The following is a 17,294-nucleotide window of genomic DNA, read 5'->3' as shown; positions in this document are numbered from 1 at the left end:
ATAACGGACGTATTGTGGTATGGCGTTGTCCGTCATTGACTTTTATCTGTCTGGAGATCTCCTCTCACAAGTTTTCAACCGATCTCTTTTTTTAAACTTGGTAAGCTTAATGACCATGGCATGAAGTTGTGTTTTCCTGAACGACAGTTTAATTTCAGTGTATTTGGAACAGTTAGGTTCATTCGTTTGTTTGTTTGTTTGTTTGTTTGTTTTTTGTTTTTTTTTGTAATGTCAAATTTGTCTCTAGAATTTCAACTCATTTCTTTCAAACTTGGCAGGCTAAATCACCATGACACTAAGCTGAACAGCATTTTGGTTTAACTGTATTTAGAAAAACCACTGCCCCATGCTGCTGTCATAATGTCAATATTCAGTCAAGAGATCTCTTCTCTCAGTTTTCAATTTCAGACATGGCAGGCTCTATGGCCATGGCATAGAGATTCGACTGTACTTGGAAGAGACACTGTCCCTGATTATTTCCATAATGCTTGTATTGTCTGAAGATATCTCACAGCGTTGAACTGATTTCAGCTATGTGATAGAATATTGTTTTCCTCACTGCAGTTCGATTCAACAATATTTAAAGGAGTTATTGCCCTTTTTAAACATTTTAAGCTTGTACGGAAATCTCCATACCCACATTTTTTTTAAAAACAAATATCTCAGGGACTTGATAGACTGTACTTATGTACAGACATTTGATTCAAAATTATTTTGTTATTTTCCAGCATTTTCATCCTGTCCAGATATTTCTTTCAATTTTCAACTCTCTCTTAAAACTTGATTTTACTTCGTTTATCATTAAAACATATAGCACCGATTTCCAGCTGGAGATACAATATCAACATATTCATATTTGTATTCTTTTCGATACAATAAATCATGAATATCGCGTTGATGTTGCTCGCAATATCACAATTTCCATAAAAGGCTGTCATTTGCAATTAAATGAACGAGTCAAGTTTAATCGGTGCCTTTTCGCATATCATCACTGGTGTGTTTTTTCCGTGTATTAATTTTGGGCGCATGGAGAAAATGTGATGTCATTTTGGCTGAAATCCAGAAAAAGTACTGTCTCGATCCATATGAGAACAAGGTTGACCACCAGTTACGAGTATCAAGTACCTTCAACTTCATATCGCCCCATTGGTAGTAACAGCATGGGTGTTGCTATCTAGAAATAAAAATATGACGGAAAGCTGTCACTTTGTGAAGTTTAAAATGCGAAAGTTCTGCATAGGACAGCAGCATATGTCGGGAATGTAAATGTAAAGATCGATCTATTTTACGGCGATATTTTATGGTTAAAGCAGGCAAGTATTTGATAAGAAGTACTATATTTTGACGTTGTAATGCTTTTGTGGTGCACCGTCTTCTCGTTCCTGTGGCAGAATTGTGATTCCGAAACAAACCAGTAAGTGGGCGAAATATATGTAATAATGAAAATAATGATATTTGGCAACAATAACTTGTAAAATTAAATTCTGAAGGTTATTCAAATATGTCAAAAGCTTCTTAAACGAAACCATATCGCATATATCAGTACGTCAGGATCCCGTCGGTGTGATATTATCTCCGAGTTTGTTTATGCAAATCTAATTTAGCCGTGACGTTCTTAATGGAGTAGAACATCCATGTCATAACCATTTTCAATTTATTGTAATATTAGAAAGTCACAAAGATGGCTTTTCGTGATACTTCTTGGTCTAAGTGACCGTTAAACGAGAGCGAGGCTAATTTGATTCAAAATCTACATGATATTTATTATAAGTGATTACGGACCAATGTTTCTAGCATGCAAGTAAATGTAGAGTTTACAGGCATGTATAGAAACACTACCAAGCAGGAATGAAAAAAAAAATGTCATAAATTTGCATCTCCCTTGAGATTGATCTAATTTACAAAGTCTGGATGGAGAAAATGAACGCGGACACTAATAAATGAAGATATGCAGACACATTCTGGAAAGAACGTATGGCCAAATATTCCATTTTATGGGACAATTTTTGTCGTTATTGATATTGATAACGCATTGCACATATCTTATTTCGTAAATTGAGATAGAACATGGCATGCACGGTAATCAAACGGCTCCATAGGTGTTCAATCTGCAAACCCGTTACATGGCTTCAATATGTGATAGATAATAGATTGTAAAGATATCTGTGAAGGGGACAGACTAGGAACGACGCTATCGAGGTATTTTATAAGATGTAATTTTGTAATAATTCACAATTACAAGCTGACCACAATTTGCGTATTATATACAGGCGTTCATGCATCGATGCACCCATTTCCCACTTTCTGTTATTCAATGGTTTCTCAACAGACTCAGTTGTCATGAAAACGTCAAATTATTTATTTTATACTCACTAAAGTTAATTTCAAATCAAATTGTTTAAAAGTAATCTCGTTAATTAACTGTACTTTATAACCAGTTATGTTTTTGGGAAAGTTCTCGATGATTTTTGGATAGTTGACGTAATCCTGAAATCTGATCCGTGCAATTATATGACAAGTGAAAATGTTATCGGCAAAATCAACTATTAAGCAATTTCTGTATTAATGTTTGGAACATATCATACAGCGGATTGCATAGAGCACTAACTTGTAGTAGCGTAACACTATATCAAATTAGTGCATAAAGCGAAAATCAAAATATCGGTAATCTCAATATAACAGGGCGATACAGATAAATATTTAACTCAAATAGGAATTGTTGATGATAATGCGAAAGTCCATAAGTAATTAAATGTGGGTCCCGCTGTGTTGTTATCGCACACAATGACACAACACGGAAACAGCATATCCTTGTAGACGATGTAACCGAACAAATGTCCACCCACTAAATCTCCAGCCTTTTATAACAACGAAACGATTGGCATATCAGCATTGTTCATACAAACAGTTCTAAAATTTCATAAATAATTTTAATTTCTACTGATAATTTTTTTTTTTTTTTTTTTTGAAATTATCTCATTTTTTTTGTTTGGGGTAATTTTGTCACCGGGCCATTGAATAACAAGGCTATCCAGTATTCAACTTGTAAACAACCAATCGTCTACAAGTTATAGTCACAGAATTATTTATAACGTAAAGTTGTCAGTCCACTCAAATACATGTTTATACGATCATTGATACTTGATTAAATATATCTAACTGATGAACATAAAATTTAACAGAGAACTTTGATAAACTGGTAGATACTCTTATTTTGAACGGGAATGGTAATATTACCTTAGTTGTATTGTCATTGTGTAATGGAGACAGAGAAGGAACGAATTGTTTAATACGATAAATCGAGTAGCGCAATCTTTCTGTCTACATAGCACAGGAGTGATTGATTATCTTTCTCTCTTATTTTTGATTAGTTTCTATAGTTTCAATATACTCTATCATCTATTTGCAACGGGACATTGATGAGACGAATAAACTCAATCTAGTGATGGTTTGTATAAAGGTAGAATGCTTGTTAATGTCATTTCTTAGGCGATACTATCGCTACTATACGCGATAACCGGATATCTGATTAACCAAACTTTGTATACATTCGGTTAAAAGGGTCGAAACAAGTCGTAAAACATATATGACTATACCTGTTCGTATCACGAAACACGATGACGATAAATAGAAATAAAATGATATCCGTGTCCTTGATTGAACGTACAAATCGTGCCTCATTCCAATACGATCACGCATGAAGCCTCTTTTATGGCAACTAAGCACTACTTGAGATATCTCATATTGGTATCACACACAGTAAAAATGCCGACAAACCATGCAGTATTCAATCTATTGTCTGATTTCATACAACACAACGGGTGTTATTTCATCATTAATATTTGCTAATTTGATTTCTGCTACAAGATTGTTGCATCTTGATATAAAATCAATCACATTTTTATTGATGATTGACAGTATCAATAAGTAAACTGAACAAGTCTGTTGCGTGAATCGTTACTTTTGATTAAACCTTATTAATTACAGGATCAAAATATGCAACCGTTGGAACAGCTAGTATTGAGAAGATTTCAATAGATACTATGGAACCTTTATATTTTAACGTAGTTGTAGAAATCGATGTTTACTTAGCCTCTAATTGTAGATGCTTGTCTCTCCTTTTGAGATTTCACATACGTGTAAGCTTTAAAAGAAAGACATGCTGACGTACGTGTTTTAAATATATCAAGTTACTAGCTACAAAGGCAGAACTGCCCTTTTATCTCATATTTGGTTATAGCTAACGATATCACATTCCTTATATATCCTGTGCAATATTTCGTGCTGACAAAATATGATATTTAACTTGCTAGCAGTAATGAAATAAAATCAGATTGATTTCGTAGCTACTATAAATCAGTGTTTGATGTGAATGTGATTTATTTGATTTGGAGATATCTGGCTTGGGATGTTCTGTTCAGTGAAACAGCTTTGTGGTCAAAACGATAACAGTAACTGCTACAATTGTTTTGGGTAATTCATTATTAGCAAATGCATCTACGTCAACAATAATTTTGTTATTTCGCTAAAACTTTCTTGTATGTCAAAACCATTTTCCTTCATACTCTACTGAGGTCAAACAAGTCATTCCAAGAAGTTGGGTATTTCAAGATGAAACAATACAGACATATGTTTATGAGAATAAAACTATAGACAATTGTTTTGCATTTAATGGTAATCAATTTTTTTTTTGTTTTTGTTTTTTTTGGTTTTTTTTTTTTTACAGTTTACAAATATCTCTCTTTCTATTCGGCTAATAGGACGAATATGAGTCTTTATATTTAACCTGAGAATTACAATCTAATTAGGCGAAACTTTGACCTCTCAACTCGTGAATAATTTTATCGACGTTACAATACTTGAGTAAGCCGACTTGTATTTTACGGATTCAGGTGGCATTGGTGCGTATGTTAACATCATAGTGTGCCTAAATACCGCGATCACTTCCGCTCTCTGTACCCATGTAACCATCCTCGATACTCCAGGGGATACGGTCACTTCCGCTCTCTGTACCCATGGAACCATCCTCGATACTCCAGGGGATACGGTCACTTCCGCTCTCTGTACCCATGGAACTATCCTCGATACTCCACGAGATACGGTCACTTCCGCTCTCTGTACCCATGGAACCATCCTCGATAATCCAGGGGATACGGTCACTTCCGCTCTCTGTGTCCATGGAACCATCCTCGGTGCTCCAGGGGATACGGTCACTTCCGCTCTCTGTACCCATGGAACCATCCTCGATACTCCAGCGGATACGGTCACTTCCGCTCTCTGTACCCATGGAACCATCCTCGATACTCCAGGGGATACGATCACTTTCGCTCTCTGTACCCATGGAACCATCCTCGATACTCCAGGGGATACGATCACTTCGCTCTCTGTGCCCATGGAACCATCCTCGATACTCCAGGGGATACTATCACTTCCACTTTTTGCAACCTTGAACATGTCCTCGATACTCCAGGGGATACGATCACTTCCGGAACATGGCATGGCAAAACCAAAGAGACCATGTGTGCCACCTTGTGGACAAGACAAAAAGACTAGTTTGATCCTCTGATGTAAGTTAAATAAATCTTAATGTTGCATAACGGTGCTCCTTTGTAATCTTCAACAGGATCAGCCTGTAATTGGTCAGTTTTTGCCCTGAAACCAATCAAATAACTTGCTTGTGCCTTCAGTTGTGCCATGACATGTTCAAGGGGTGTAGCGAACGAAATTAATCGCAATCCCTAGAGTATCGAGAATGAGTTATATCATGAGAAGTTACATGAACACTCCCTGGTAGTTTAGTTTTATCCAATGGGAAGTTACATGAACACTCCCTGGTAGTTTAGTTTTATCCAATGGGAAGTTACATGAACACTCCCTGGTAGTTTAGTTTTATCCAATGGGAAGTTACATGAACACTCCCTGGTAGTTTAGTTTCCTTATCTAATGGGAAGTTACATGAACAATCCCTGGTAGTTTAGTTTCCTTATCTAATGGGAAGTTACATGAACACTCCCTGGTAGTTTAGTTTCTTTATCTAATGGAAAGCTACATCAATACTTCTTGGCAGTATCATTGCTTTGACGTCACACAGAGACACTGCAGAGAGTCATAAGGTGTTGACGTCACACAGAAACACTGCAGAACGTCATCTAGTCTTGACGTCACACCGAGGAATGAGGAATAGGACAGAGTCAGCAATTATTCAAGCTACACAGACATTTTTGGACAGTCAGCAGTTGTTCACCTCATACAGATCTACTGGAATGTCAGCAGTTGTTCACGTCACATATATGTAATTGACGGCCATCAGTTGTTTACGTCACACTTAGTGTACACAAGATTATAGTGCAGCCGAAAAAGTTGGTCGATTCCATACCATCTTGTACACGACGTACGTTAGTGCTAGTACGCTCAACACTGGTCATTTGTTTGATGAAGGTGACCGTGAAATCACCGAAACGTCACAGTAATCTTCTACTGGTTGTGTTATAAGAACTTCTATTCCAATACAAATTTTGCCACAACTGATTTCATACCAACAAAAGAAATATTTATACATCTGTCAAAACTCTTTAAGTTTCATTTTCTTTTCGCAATGTAGATTTCTCTCCTCTTATCAATATTGATTGTGTTATTTGTTTCGCATGAGAATATTGCGTTCTTTTCCCATGACGTTACTCTCACAAACAAATGACGTAAACAATACCTGCTAACAAGAGCAGGTAACTCTGCACGACAAAATAATACTTGTGTTGTTAAAAATTACATAAATGTCGCTGGATGATAAAGTTACCGGAGTATTACATATAAATGGATTCTAGAAGTATGACTTATTTTCGATAATAAATAATTAATAGAGTTGTCGGGTGGCCGTCCGGGATTCGATTTCCGGAACAGACGTGAAAAGGTATTGGGTCACCTGCCCGACCACGTGGGTTTTCCCCGGTTACTCCGGTTTCTCCCTATAATAAGACCCCTCCCGCGCTTACATCCGGGCCAACAAGAGTGATTAGTATAAGTTGAAATAACTTGTTTCGCAATTGTTGTAGAATAAATGAAATTCATTATCAATAAATAATCAAAATAATACAATGATTTTAGAAGATATTACTAAAGGAGGGGTCAACATTTGGCCCCACACAGATTTCTATTATTTTTCCGCCATGTGTAGATACATCAAAACAATTAGTCATTACAACTACTTATAGTAATACTGGACCTCCTTGTATAACACAGGTTGAGTGAAAATGGTACCCTAACATAATGACAAATAATTTCTACATGGGAATTTTAAATGAAATTATTTATATACCAGCCTAAAGTTCATAAAATGTCCGTTATTTTGATACCACATATGTTATATTGGCATAAAAAATGTAAGCATATTGATAACTTTGATTTAAAAAAATGCAAAATTTTCACGAAACGAAGAATATATCAAAGTGTGTTAAGTTCATTATTTACAGTTGAATCTTAGTCTATATTTCATGGTTGCAAAACCAGGTTGAAAAGTTTATCTTAAGGAGCCCGAGCTCAAATAAGACATGTATATTTACCCTAGTATAACTGGCTGCACCAGTTGCTGACTGCTGAGATCATTAGCATAACAGAAGAACGCCTATTATGTGGAAAGTGCTCCAAGCGGTACCTCAAGCAAAGGCCATTGCAGTCTGAATTGTATGAATCTTCTGGTATGAGCACTCCAGATGACCTGGCGATGCAGATGATGCTTACACTGACTTCATGTCATCCAACCAACTACCACTAATCTCTGTTGAGAAATTATTTTGTGGTGGCGATTCATATAAAAGATGTGTCATATGCAGAAAAGAGGGCACTATACCCCAGCGTGCCAGGACAAACTTGATATTTTTTTCCATTTTCCTTGGTGTCCCCCTGATGCTCGTGTTTATAATTACCATGTAATTGGTGACTTTCTGAATCCTTCTTTGCAAACAAGGGAACCGTTAGCTCTTCATCTTCAAGAAAGAGCTAATCAGGTTATCAATGACCTTCTTGAACTTAGCAATTTCCTTCCTGATGGTACTCCAACCAACTCAGGCATAGTTGTAGACCATCTCAGAAATGAAGAATTCAAAGCATGGACTGGTTACACACTTGAACAAATGCAGCAAATCCATAGCATTTGCTCCCCACACATCAATAGAGGATCATGTTCCTCTACATTCTATGTTTTGTTTCTTTTCTGGGTTAAACTGAAGATCAATATTTCATGGTCTCAACTTGGTGTCTTGTGTGGTCTGACAAACCGCCAGTTTGTGTCTCACACATTTCACAGTGTCTTAAAAGTCTTGTGCCAGACCATTGTGCCCCGTTTCCTTGGTCCAAGACACATTACCCGAGAGGATGCTAAGTGCCACAACACTGGCTTTACAAGATTTTTTTTACGGGGACAAAGTAACTGTAATCCTTGATGGTGCCTATATTTATGTCAAAAGAAGTGCTGATCACCCCCTTCAAATATCCTCATACTGTGGGCAAAAGAAGTGCAACTATGTTAAATTCATGAACATTGTCTTTCCAGATGGTTATGTACTAGACACTATTGGGCCTTTTTATGGCAATGAAAATGATGCAAATATCTTGACAGCCCGACCTTTTGGCTCAGTGAAGATTACAATGTGATTGTTGACCGGGGGTTTAGGGATGTGTTGGTGCTGCTGCGAGGTTCAAGGTTTTCTGTGTATATGCCTTCCTATCTTCTGTCAGGTCAGACACAGCATAATGCACTTACTGCCAACGAGGATCGCCAGTCAAGATGGGTTGTGGAGAGCTACCATGGTCGAATGAAACTCAGCTCAAACTACGTCCTTAGTGTCATAGAAGAACTGGTTAAAGTAGCTACTGCTTCCTTGAATGCTGTAGGTGGACCAATTTATGTGTCCACACCAGAGAGGGACTTGAGGGATCGTCGCCCTGCTGAACGAATGCAATCACGTTTGGCTCTGCCACACACCTTGACCTCAAGTGTTGCAGATGAACCTGACCTGTCTAGGCGCAACAAGGCCAACTGGGTGAAACTTGATGCCTGTTCAATAGAGTTTATGGATATGGAATATTTAGAAACAGTAACCTGCGGATCATACCAGTTGAAAGTAGCACCCAGTGATATTGCTGACCATCTGACTCCTGCTGGAGACTTTGAAGTTTGGTTCTATCAGCATGTTGAAAATCTTCTCCGAGGCCAAATCCATTCAAGGCACAAATCGATGCCAAAAAACAATGTTTGGATTGCATTTGACAGAAATGATCAAGATAACCCTGTCAAAGATTACTGCTGTGTCTGTCCAGCGGGCAAGCGAACCGTTGGAATGTGTGCACACGTTGCGTGCATTTTGTATTTCTTGGGTTATGTTCAGTCAAGATCAAACTAACCCAGTCTATGCAACACTCAAGTTCGAACAAGCAATCACTTGAGCAGTTCTGCTACACTAAAACGCAATGTAATGTGCTGCAAACTGCAACTGTTCTATCTCTTATTAGCTTCTCAAAGTGATACAAATTATGGATCGGAACTGACAAAGGCAAAACCCGTCACTTATACTGTACATAATCTATCTAATAAAGTCACTTTTTTACCTTCATCAAAAGATTTGTATAAAGCTGCTGACTAAATCTTCAAATTGTGAAACTTGCACAAAAATGTCTTTATTTTAACAACTTTCATTTGTGTGACCTTGAACAGTGGTCAAGTTCAGCAATGTTAACCAAACTGATACAAATTGACATGAACAACCACCTTGTCAAATAGAAAAATCTACAGACTTTTGGTTATTAAGCTGTCACTATTTAACGAAAATGAAAAAAATCAGTGTTTCTTTGGTTTTTAAGCAAATGTGTAAAAGGACAAATTTACCGGTTTTCATTTTTTCCTAGAATATTCCTTTTGAAAGATATCATCCGGGCCAACTTTCAAGCAAGTAAGAAAATAGACTAGTTTCGGAAGTATGAAAATGAAGTGTCCAAAACGGTACTTTTCTCAAAAGTAATGGCTTTTTAAAATGAATTTTGGCTGCAGTTTCAACATAAAAGGAACGTTTCTTCTGAAATAGTGTGATATGTAGTAGCAAAATGTTGGTAGGTATAATGTGTACACATTAATGACATAATTTTATTGGAATTGCCTCATAATAATGCACTAGAAGGAATTACATAACAGCTGCTTTAACACCCACCAAGTTGTTAGTCAAGGAGCTCCCATTTTATAAGAAATCAATTCCAAGGCTAACTTTTCCGTATTTAAGCTTCTGGTACCCATTTCGGTTTATGGTAATCATATTTTAAAATTCCAAGTAGGGCCTATACTAATGTTAAATTCCCATATATGTTGACCCCACTTTTTACCGATAGAACATGTATTTGTGTTTGGCATGACAAACCATGGTGTATCGTGTACCTAATATAGCCGATATGTAAGTTATAAAGAACTATCAAATGAAATTAAAAAAGTTCAGGGGTCAATTGGTTTTATACTTAATAACACATAATGCCACTGATGCAACATTAACCGAGATAAAAACAAAAATAACCACTGTACGACATACAAGTTATGACATAACGATAGACGACATACACAATATTTATGTACTACAAAATGTCAGACAACCCCTGTTATAACTAATTTCTGTGTGTCAGATACTCTTGCTGGCATAGTAAGTGTAATTACTGGCAAATATGCTGTAGGTAATTAGGCCACAAAGGATTTTTTCCTGTTTTATGGTTGTAATAATTTGCTACACAGTAAGACATCATTTCGTAAACATAATTTTCGTTTGAGCTGGCTCTGTGTACTGGGAACATGATCTATCCGGATATATGGGTTTGCTATGGCTGTAATTTTCTTTTGAATCTGCCTTCACCACCTGGAGGTGCTGTAATAAAAACATTTTATGATTATTACATACGCAGAACGTTCATAATGTTCCCAAACTGAATTAGTACTTTACTATTTGCCGTACAGTTCTCCAGATGGACCATGAACAATGGGCGTAACGGTTGCTAAGTACATCGAGATCCAAGTTCATTTCCATTGGTCACAAAAAACAAAGGAAATAACAACGAAAAAAACATATATCTAATTTGCTGTTACGGTGTTATATACAATGATTGTTCTCGCCGTCTTTATACATTTATCGCATATTTAAACAATAAACGGTTACCAGATGGGGTATCAAGCTGATATGAAGTCAATCCGGGTCAATGATAAATATAATGGCGCCAGTCAGTGCCATTTTCACAGCTCTATTAAATGATATCAATTTGAATCTTCCGATTTTTAGTTCAAATTTTAGAGGGGGAAAAATGCCATGTTTCCATTATACTGGAAAAAGACAATGGGAAGTGATATGTGATGAATTTTATCGATTAAACAACCAGTAGTTATTCACGATTGTATTGGAATTAATTGATTTTCGTGTATTATTTAAGTGAAAAGATCTTTCCTTGAAACCTGTAATATGCAGGACATATTTCCAATCAATAATATCCTTTAGTAACTATAAATATCTGATATTGATAGAAATGTCTATCTACATGTTTAATATACATTGAAATACACAGTAAGTTCGTATTTTGCATTTAGTGCCATAACGACATATTTTGGTACAGCTATCCATGTATGCTAGGTCTTACTAAGTTGTGGATGGGTATCTGTTCTAACAGCATCACAAATTAAACAAACTCGGAAAAAAAAAGACAGAAAGATGCAGTTCTCATAGAATCTGTCGGTAGTTATTGCTATCGATTACAATTCCTTTCTGCTATGTTCTCTCCTTACCTTATGCATCAATTTGGATTTTTCACTAATTAGTGTAGGCTCCGTGTAGTTGACGAAGACGAAGAGCAGTTTGAACAGGTTTCACGTCAACTTGATATGACTGTTCTTGGAAATCATATACATCGTAACGATAAAGTGCCTACGCTGTTTGTGAAAACCTCTTACAAAAATATCTTTTTTATTCTTAAACTGTCATATACATGTCACAGGGGTTGTTTTTAATTGGTTTGTACCAAAAGCAATATGTTTTCTGACTAAGCATCTCGCCACATCCATGAACTATTGGATACAACAATTAAGTATGTATAACGGAACATGTGTACTGCTCCACAGCAGTATCTTCACGTTGAAGCAGTACTTGCTTTTCATTATCAACAGAATCGTGCTACACAACCATTACTTAAATAAGTGTATCTTATTTCCTCATTTAACTGGGGTCGACGAAAAACATGAAGAAACTAGCAATGTTACCTAATTGAAGAAACTTTAGTTTTTCATTTGAAAGCTGAGGCTATCGGGAAATCAACACTCTCAAAGAGCACTCTAAAATACAATTATGATCGTGAGCGCTATGATAATATTCCATTTGGAAAACTGTGCTCGTCTTAGTAAAAACGAGAAATCGTAAAATTTGCTCTAGTATTTTGTGTGAGTTACATCTATCGGGAACACCATTGATATAATAATCAAAAGCTTTCCACACGAAAAAAAAAAAAAAAATGATAATAAAACAAAGCATAAACGTGCACTCCGTGAAAATGATTTTCAGCCATCTTGAATTTTTTAATGCAGTTTGATCTGCATATATATCATGTTGAAATTCCATGCCAGCTCGTCATATGCATACCAATATACATTTACACAAATTTCAAATAGTTTAAAACATTGGGATATTACTTTATCATGTTTTTGTCAAACAATTATGTAATCTTAAACACTATTACAACTGCTTATGTTATTGTTTACATTAATTGTGCTCTTTACTTTTAACTGTCCACTTTCACTTTAATTCAAGTTAAAAAAAACAATCTCATTCTCATACCAGATTTCTATTGTACAAATGAATGTCTGTTTCCGTCTCACCCTCACTTTGGCAGATGAACAAAGTCTGTAATTATTGTACAATAGACGGATATGCTTATCTTGACTTAGATAGATAGATAGATATAATTATGATTCATTTACTGCCGATCCTCGAAAAAGACACTTAACAGTAACGTAACATTACTGCACCTCAAAATGTGATTAAACAGTTCGGTTTAACTGAAAATCCCGGAAAAGCTCCGAATATCAGGATTTCTCTAATCCTATGCAGATATACCGACAAACGGATATCTATTATAACACATTTTAGGAGAGACGCTTTTCACAAACTTTCAGTGTGCCATTCGGTCTTAAGTGTTTCGGTATTAACATTGCAGGCGTTACTTTCACGTACTAAGTATATCTAAATGACAATTAAGCAGATAATTATAAGACATACTTGTACTTTTCACCGACAACCGCTCCTTTTGTCATTTTGCCTTAAGTTAATTGTTTTGTGTTTCAATTATGGTTTTGTTTACGGTATAACGTGTATGCTCTCAAACAAAGCTTGGTAATCAAGGTCACGTGAAAAAAAAAGAAATTGAGACTTGGTGAACCCGAAGGTATTTAGTCTCAGAGCATTTGAGTAACCCCTGATACAACGTGGTTCATTGGACTTGACACTTCTGTGTCGTTCTCTTTGTCAAATAAATCTCGAATGACATATTAACCCGGATAATGCTTTCCACCAATCATCGTGTTTATGCATTTCTCATGTCATCTGTCAGTTTTAATCTGCTTAATCTGACTTTCTCCCTTTAAATATTATTTTATAGTCTCCCAGAAATCCTGGTGCAGTGCTATATGACAAAACGAGTTTGTATTAGAGTATTTATCGCAAGGGAGATAATGAAGACGCTCTCTTAAACTTGGAATACAGAATTACAAAAAATGTTTGCTTAAAATCTCTAACGCATATGATCTTATTGACTATATAGAAGTGCATTTTGGAAATATCCTGTCAAATTTTCTGATCATGAATTCTTTTCTTAAGTAAAAGGATGCATGTTTATCTGACGTCATTGAAATGGTTCTCTTGCCTGGTACTGGAAAGCCCCAAGCGATTCCTGTGTAACATTATATGGCTGTCACGGGGTGTTAGGAATTCGATGCATATCTGCAAGTTACAGAAAAGGATATTTATATCGCTAATCATAATAAACCAACTTGTACAATTAGTAATTACCACAGTTGATCGTGACATTGCACAGTAACTTACCACGCATTAACAGAGTATTTCTTTATTCAGTTGCGTTTCATATAGAAATTTTACTGATATAAATATAAATTAAGCTGGGGATTAAATCATGCGAATCTTTGCTATGCACGATGGTAAAATCTTCCTACACATTTTTTTTTGATAAACATAGGAAGAAACTGTGTCCTTTCTCGGCTGAATTTATCAAAGAGCTGATCAAAGCAGGCAACAAAAGCCCTTTTAAACCATTCGAATCCTGTACTTGCCGCCGTTCTAAAATTATCTTGTGTATAAAAATTACGAAATTTCTTTCACTTTGGGGCTGTTGCACCTCCCCGTCTAAATTTTGGCTTTTCTTTTTTCACTTTTGATTATCCTTAGTCGCCTCCAAGACTTCAACATTTAAGCCCTCAGCACCAGGGACGAGTCCTAGCAGGACGAAACAGCTGTATGGCACAGTTTACTTCATAGTTTGGCTCTACTGTATCTAACTATAAATTATTAAATGTTGTAATTCATTTGTGTGTCTTTTGTATAATCGTTAGATATGATGATGGATAAGTCTATGAAAAGCTACTGTAAAACAATTATTTTTTGTGCGGAATTTATATTCGTTGAATCCGTAGGCAATCTTAATCCACGGATTCGTATTTCTACTAACTGTTAGAATTTCAAAAGATATACTTAATGGATTATATTGATCAAACGTAGTTCAAATATCAACGAAATAGTTGAAAAAAAGAAAGATAATTGAATGCGAGGAAAACATAACTTCACAATACACAAACATATTACAAAGTGCTAAGCATTAGCGCTTTCTTTCTTAATCTTCAGATGCTCACCAATTAATATTGATAATGACATCACAGTACAGACAATATAGTAGAACAAGGGAGGTAATTCTCAGGTTAGCTTGTTTAGCTTTGGTTTAAATAATATTATGAAGCATTTCATTTATTTTTTTTCTTTCCACATTGTCTCCGTTTGTATTTTGTAAAATGAAAACATTTTGCTTTTTTTGTGGTAAATGGCATCGATGAATGAATTCTGAAGCTCTTTCTACTGAAATAATATGAGTTTCCCTTCAATAGAATTGCGCAGGTACCGCGCATCCAGCCCATATGAAGCAACAGACGCCTACTCTTCCGGAACAACTGGTCTTATTCTCTTTGTGCTTATCCAGTAGTCGTCCTGTAAATATTTCTTGTGTTCATATTCTGCTCTAGCTTCATGGTATTTGAGTTTGGATTATGGTTGACATGTTGATATTTTCTTGATGTTTTGTTCTCGCTACATTAGCTAAATAATTCATCAGTGTGTAGTTTTTATTTACATAATATTCGTTTAAGATATTTAGACTGCTTTTAACATTTTTCTTTTGATTTTTCGTTTTTCTCGCAACCGATTTCACTTTTATGAATTTTTGATAAGTATATAGAAGGAACCCGCTTTCTCATCCCAAAGATTTACATTGAAGTGGACTCGATATCCAATGACCTGTTACCAGTATTACGATTTCCGTGACTGATGTCGACAGCTGACTGACAAAATTACAACACAGGTCTCTGACTCGGGTCGATGAAAAGTCTCATTTCTTAGCGCGATATTACGATAGATGTAGTTAACATCATACTCGCTTCGTTGTTATATATTTGGTTTTCATGACGTTACATAAACTCACTAAGTATCTAATGGTTGATATCCCGGATGAAGCAATGGCACCTGCCCTTCAGATTAGTCAGACATATCCATGATCCATAAATCTTCATATTTCTTTTGTTCTTATTTTTTGCTCTTGTAATGTCGAAGTGTCTTTTGAATAAAGATTTTATTAGCATGTCAATATTTTGTTTTTAGCATATTTTATCATATTTGATTAAGTTGAAACCATCTTCAGGCATATTCAGATATAAACAAAACACGCCTTTATCGGTATTTCGAAAATAAAATAGATTTTCCTATATAAAAAATATTGACGGAACTCGAACTCACTAATTTGGTGACGTCATACATGAGTATTTGGTTGATATTGTTCTCGAAATTCTCCGTGTTGTAGAATCAAGACATCAGACGACATGATATAAGCAAATAATGAAATATCATAGAGTGTTTGGGTGTTTGCGGTTCTCCTTTAAAACGAATTGCCAAAAAACATTAAGACAATATGAAAGTAGTAAATAATTACATAAATTATTTAATGAAAAAATAAGAATATTAAAAAATGATATATAATTAATGAATAAATAGCATGTGATGAAATACCTTCAGACGAACAATTCCGTCATGTATGTCCACTACACTAGGACACATCTCTCCGGACGTGACATCTGTACAATATGCTGTCCAGTATGGTAGCCATAGGGTCTGGTTTTGCAGACCAATTGAGCATAATTGAACATGGACAGAATGTTTTAGAAACACCAAGAGCGATAGATATCTTTTTGAATTTAGCCGTTAAACTGGATGGGACGTTGATAATGGCGGCGTTTGCTCATAACAATGCTGTATAAAAACGTCATTGTTCGGATATGATCTAATTACTTGTCCCAGATAACATATCACATCGTCTGCTTGGCTACATCACCGCTATTTCTGCTGAAGTACTTCAAGTTAACAGGAAAACGCACACTTCTTACATAACTGATAGCTTAAAAATATTTTTCTGAATAAAAAAAGACCCTATCTACCTTTTCATGTCATCGAAGATTTCAGTTTTAAATAACAAACAGAGTTAGAAGTTTACATCAAAATTACCATTGTTAGATACAGAATATTGAAGAGTTTTAAATATGTAGTTTTGAGATTAGTCATGAAGCTGTTAATGCTTGGCTGGATTTTCATATGTTCATATTCTGTCGTACCGCTTTTTTGCTATTCAGATCTATGTATCGTTCTTTGTCAGCTATCATTGTTTGTTCTTTATTTCTCTCGTTGATCAAGATAACTTCGTCCACTAAAATTGTATGTGATTGGCGCGTCTGAACATATGATATATTGAATTAATGCTGTATTTCTCTAACCCTTTGGCTACAGGATTTAATGTTTGTTTGTTCTCGACATTTTATCTATAGATCAATTAACTGGTAAGTTATTCGAATTGTGTTTGAAAGGAAATCAAATACTTTCACACCAGAATAGTTTTGCGAAGTTGTTTGTGCTTACGTTGATAAATGTATATGATCCGTTTGAGATCATATTTTACAAATGTAATTA

General features: G+C 35.6%; 1 protein-coding gene across 1 annotated transcript in view; it reads left to right on the top strand.

Annotated features, from left to right (window-relative positions):
- Positions 1 to 7,811: 7,811 nt before the first annotated feature.
- LOC132558332 (uncharacterized) overlaps positions 7,812 to 17,294 on the top strand; it is a 132,732-nt gene continuing 123,249 nt past the window's right edge. The window contains exons 1-2 of the mRNA XM_060222879.1: positions 7,812 to 8,275; positions 8,612 to 9,315. Coding sequence (XP_060078862.1) covers positions 7,812 to 8,275; positions 8,612 to 9,315 — 1,168 coding nt within the window. The remainder of the gene's footprint in view (positions 8,276 to 8,611; positions 9,316 to 17,294) is intronic.

This window comes from Ylistrum balloti, unplaced genomic scaffold, assembly GCF_031769215.1.
Source record: "Ylistrum balloti isolate Yb309-2 unplaced genomic scaffold, AGI_CSIRO_Ybal_v1 Utg370780, whole genome shotgun sequence".
Classification (NCBI taxonomy): domain Eukaryota; kingdom Metazoa; phylum Mollusca; class Bivalvia; order Pectinida; family Pectinidae; genus Ylistrum; species Ylistrum balloti.
Note: the sequence above shows the minus strand (reverse complement) of the source record. Positions and strands in the feature narration are given on the sequence as shown.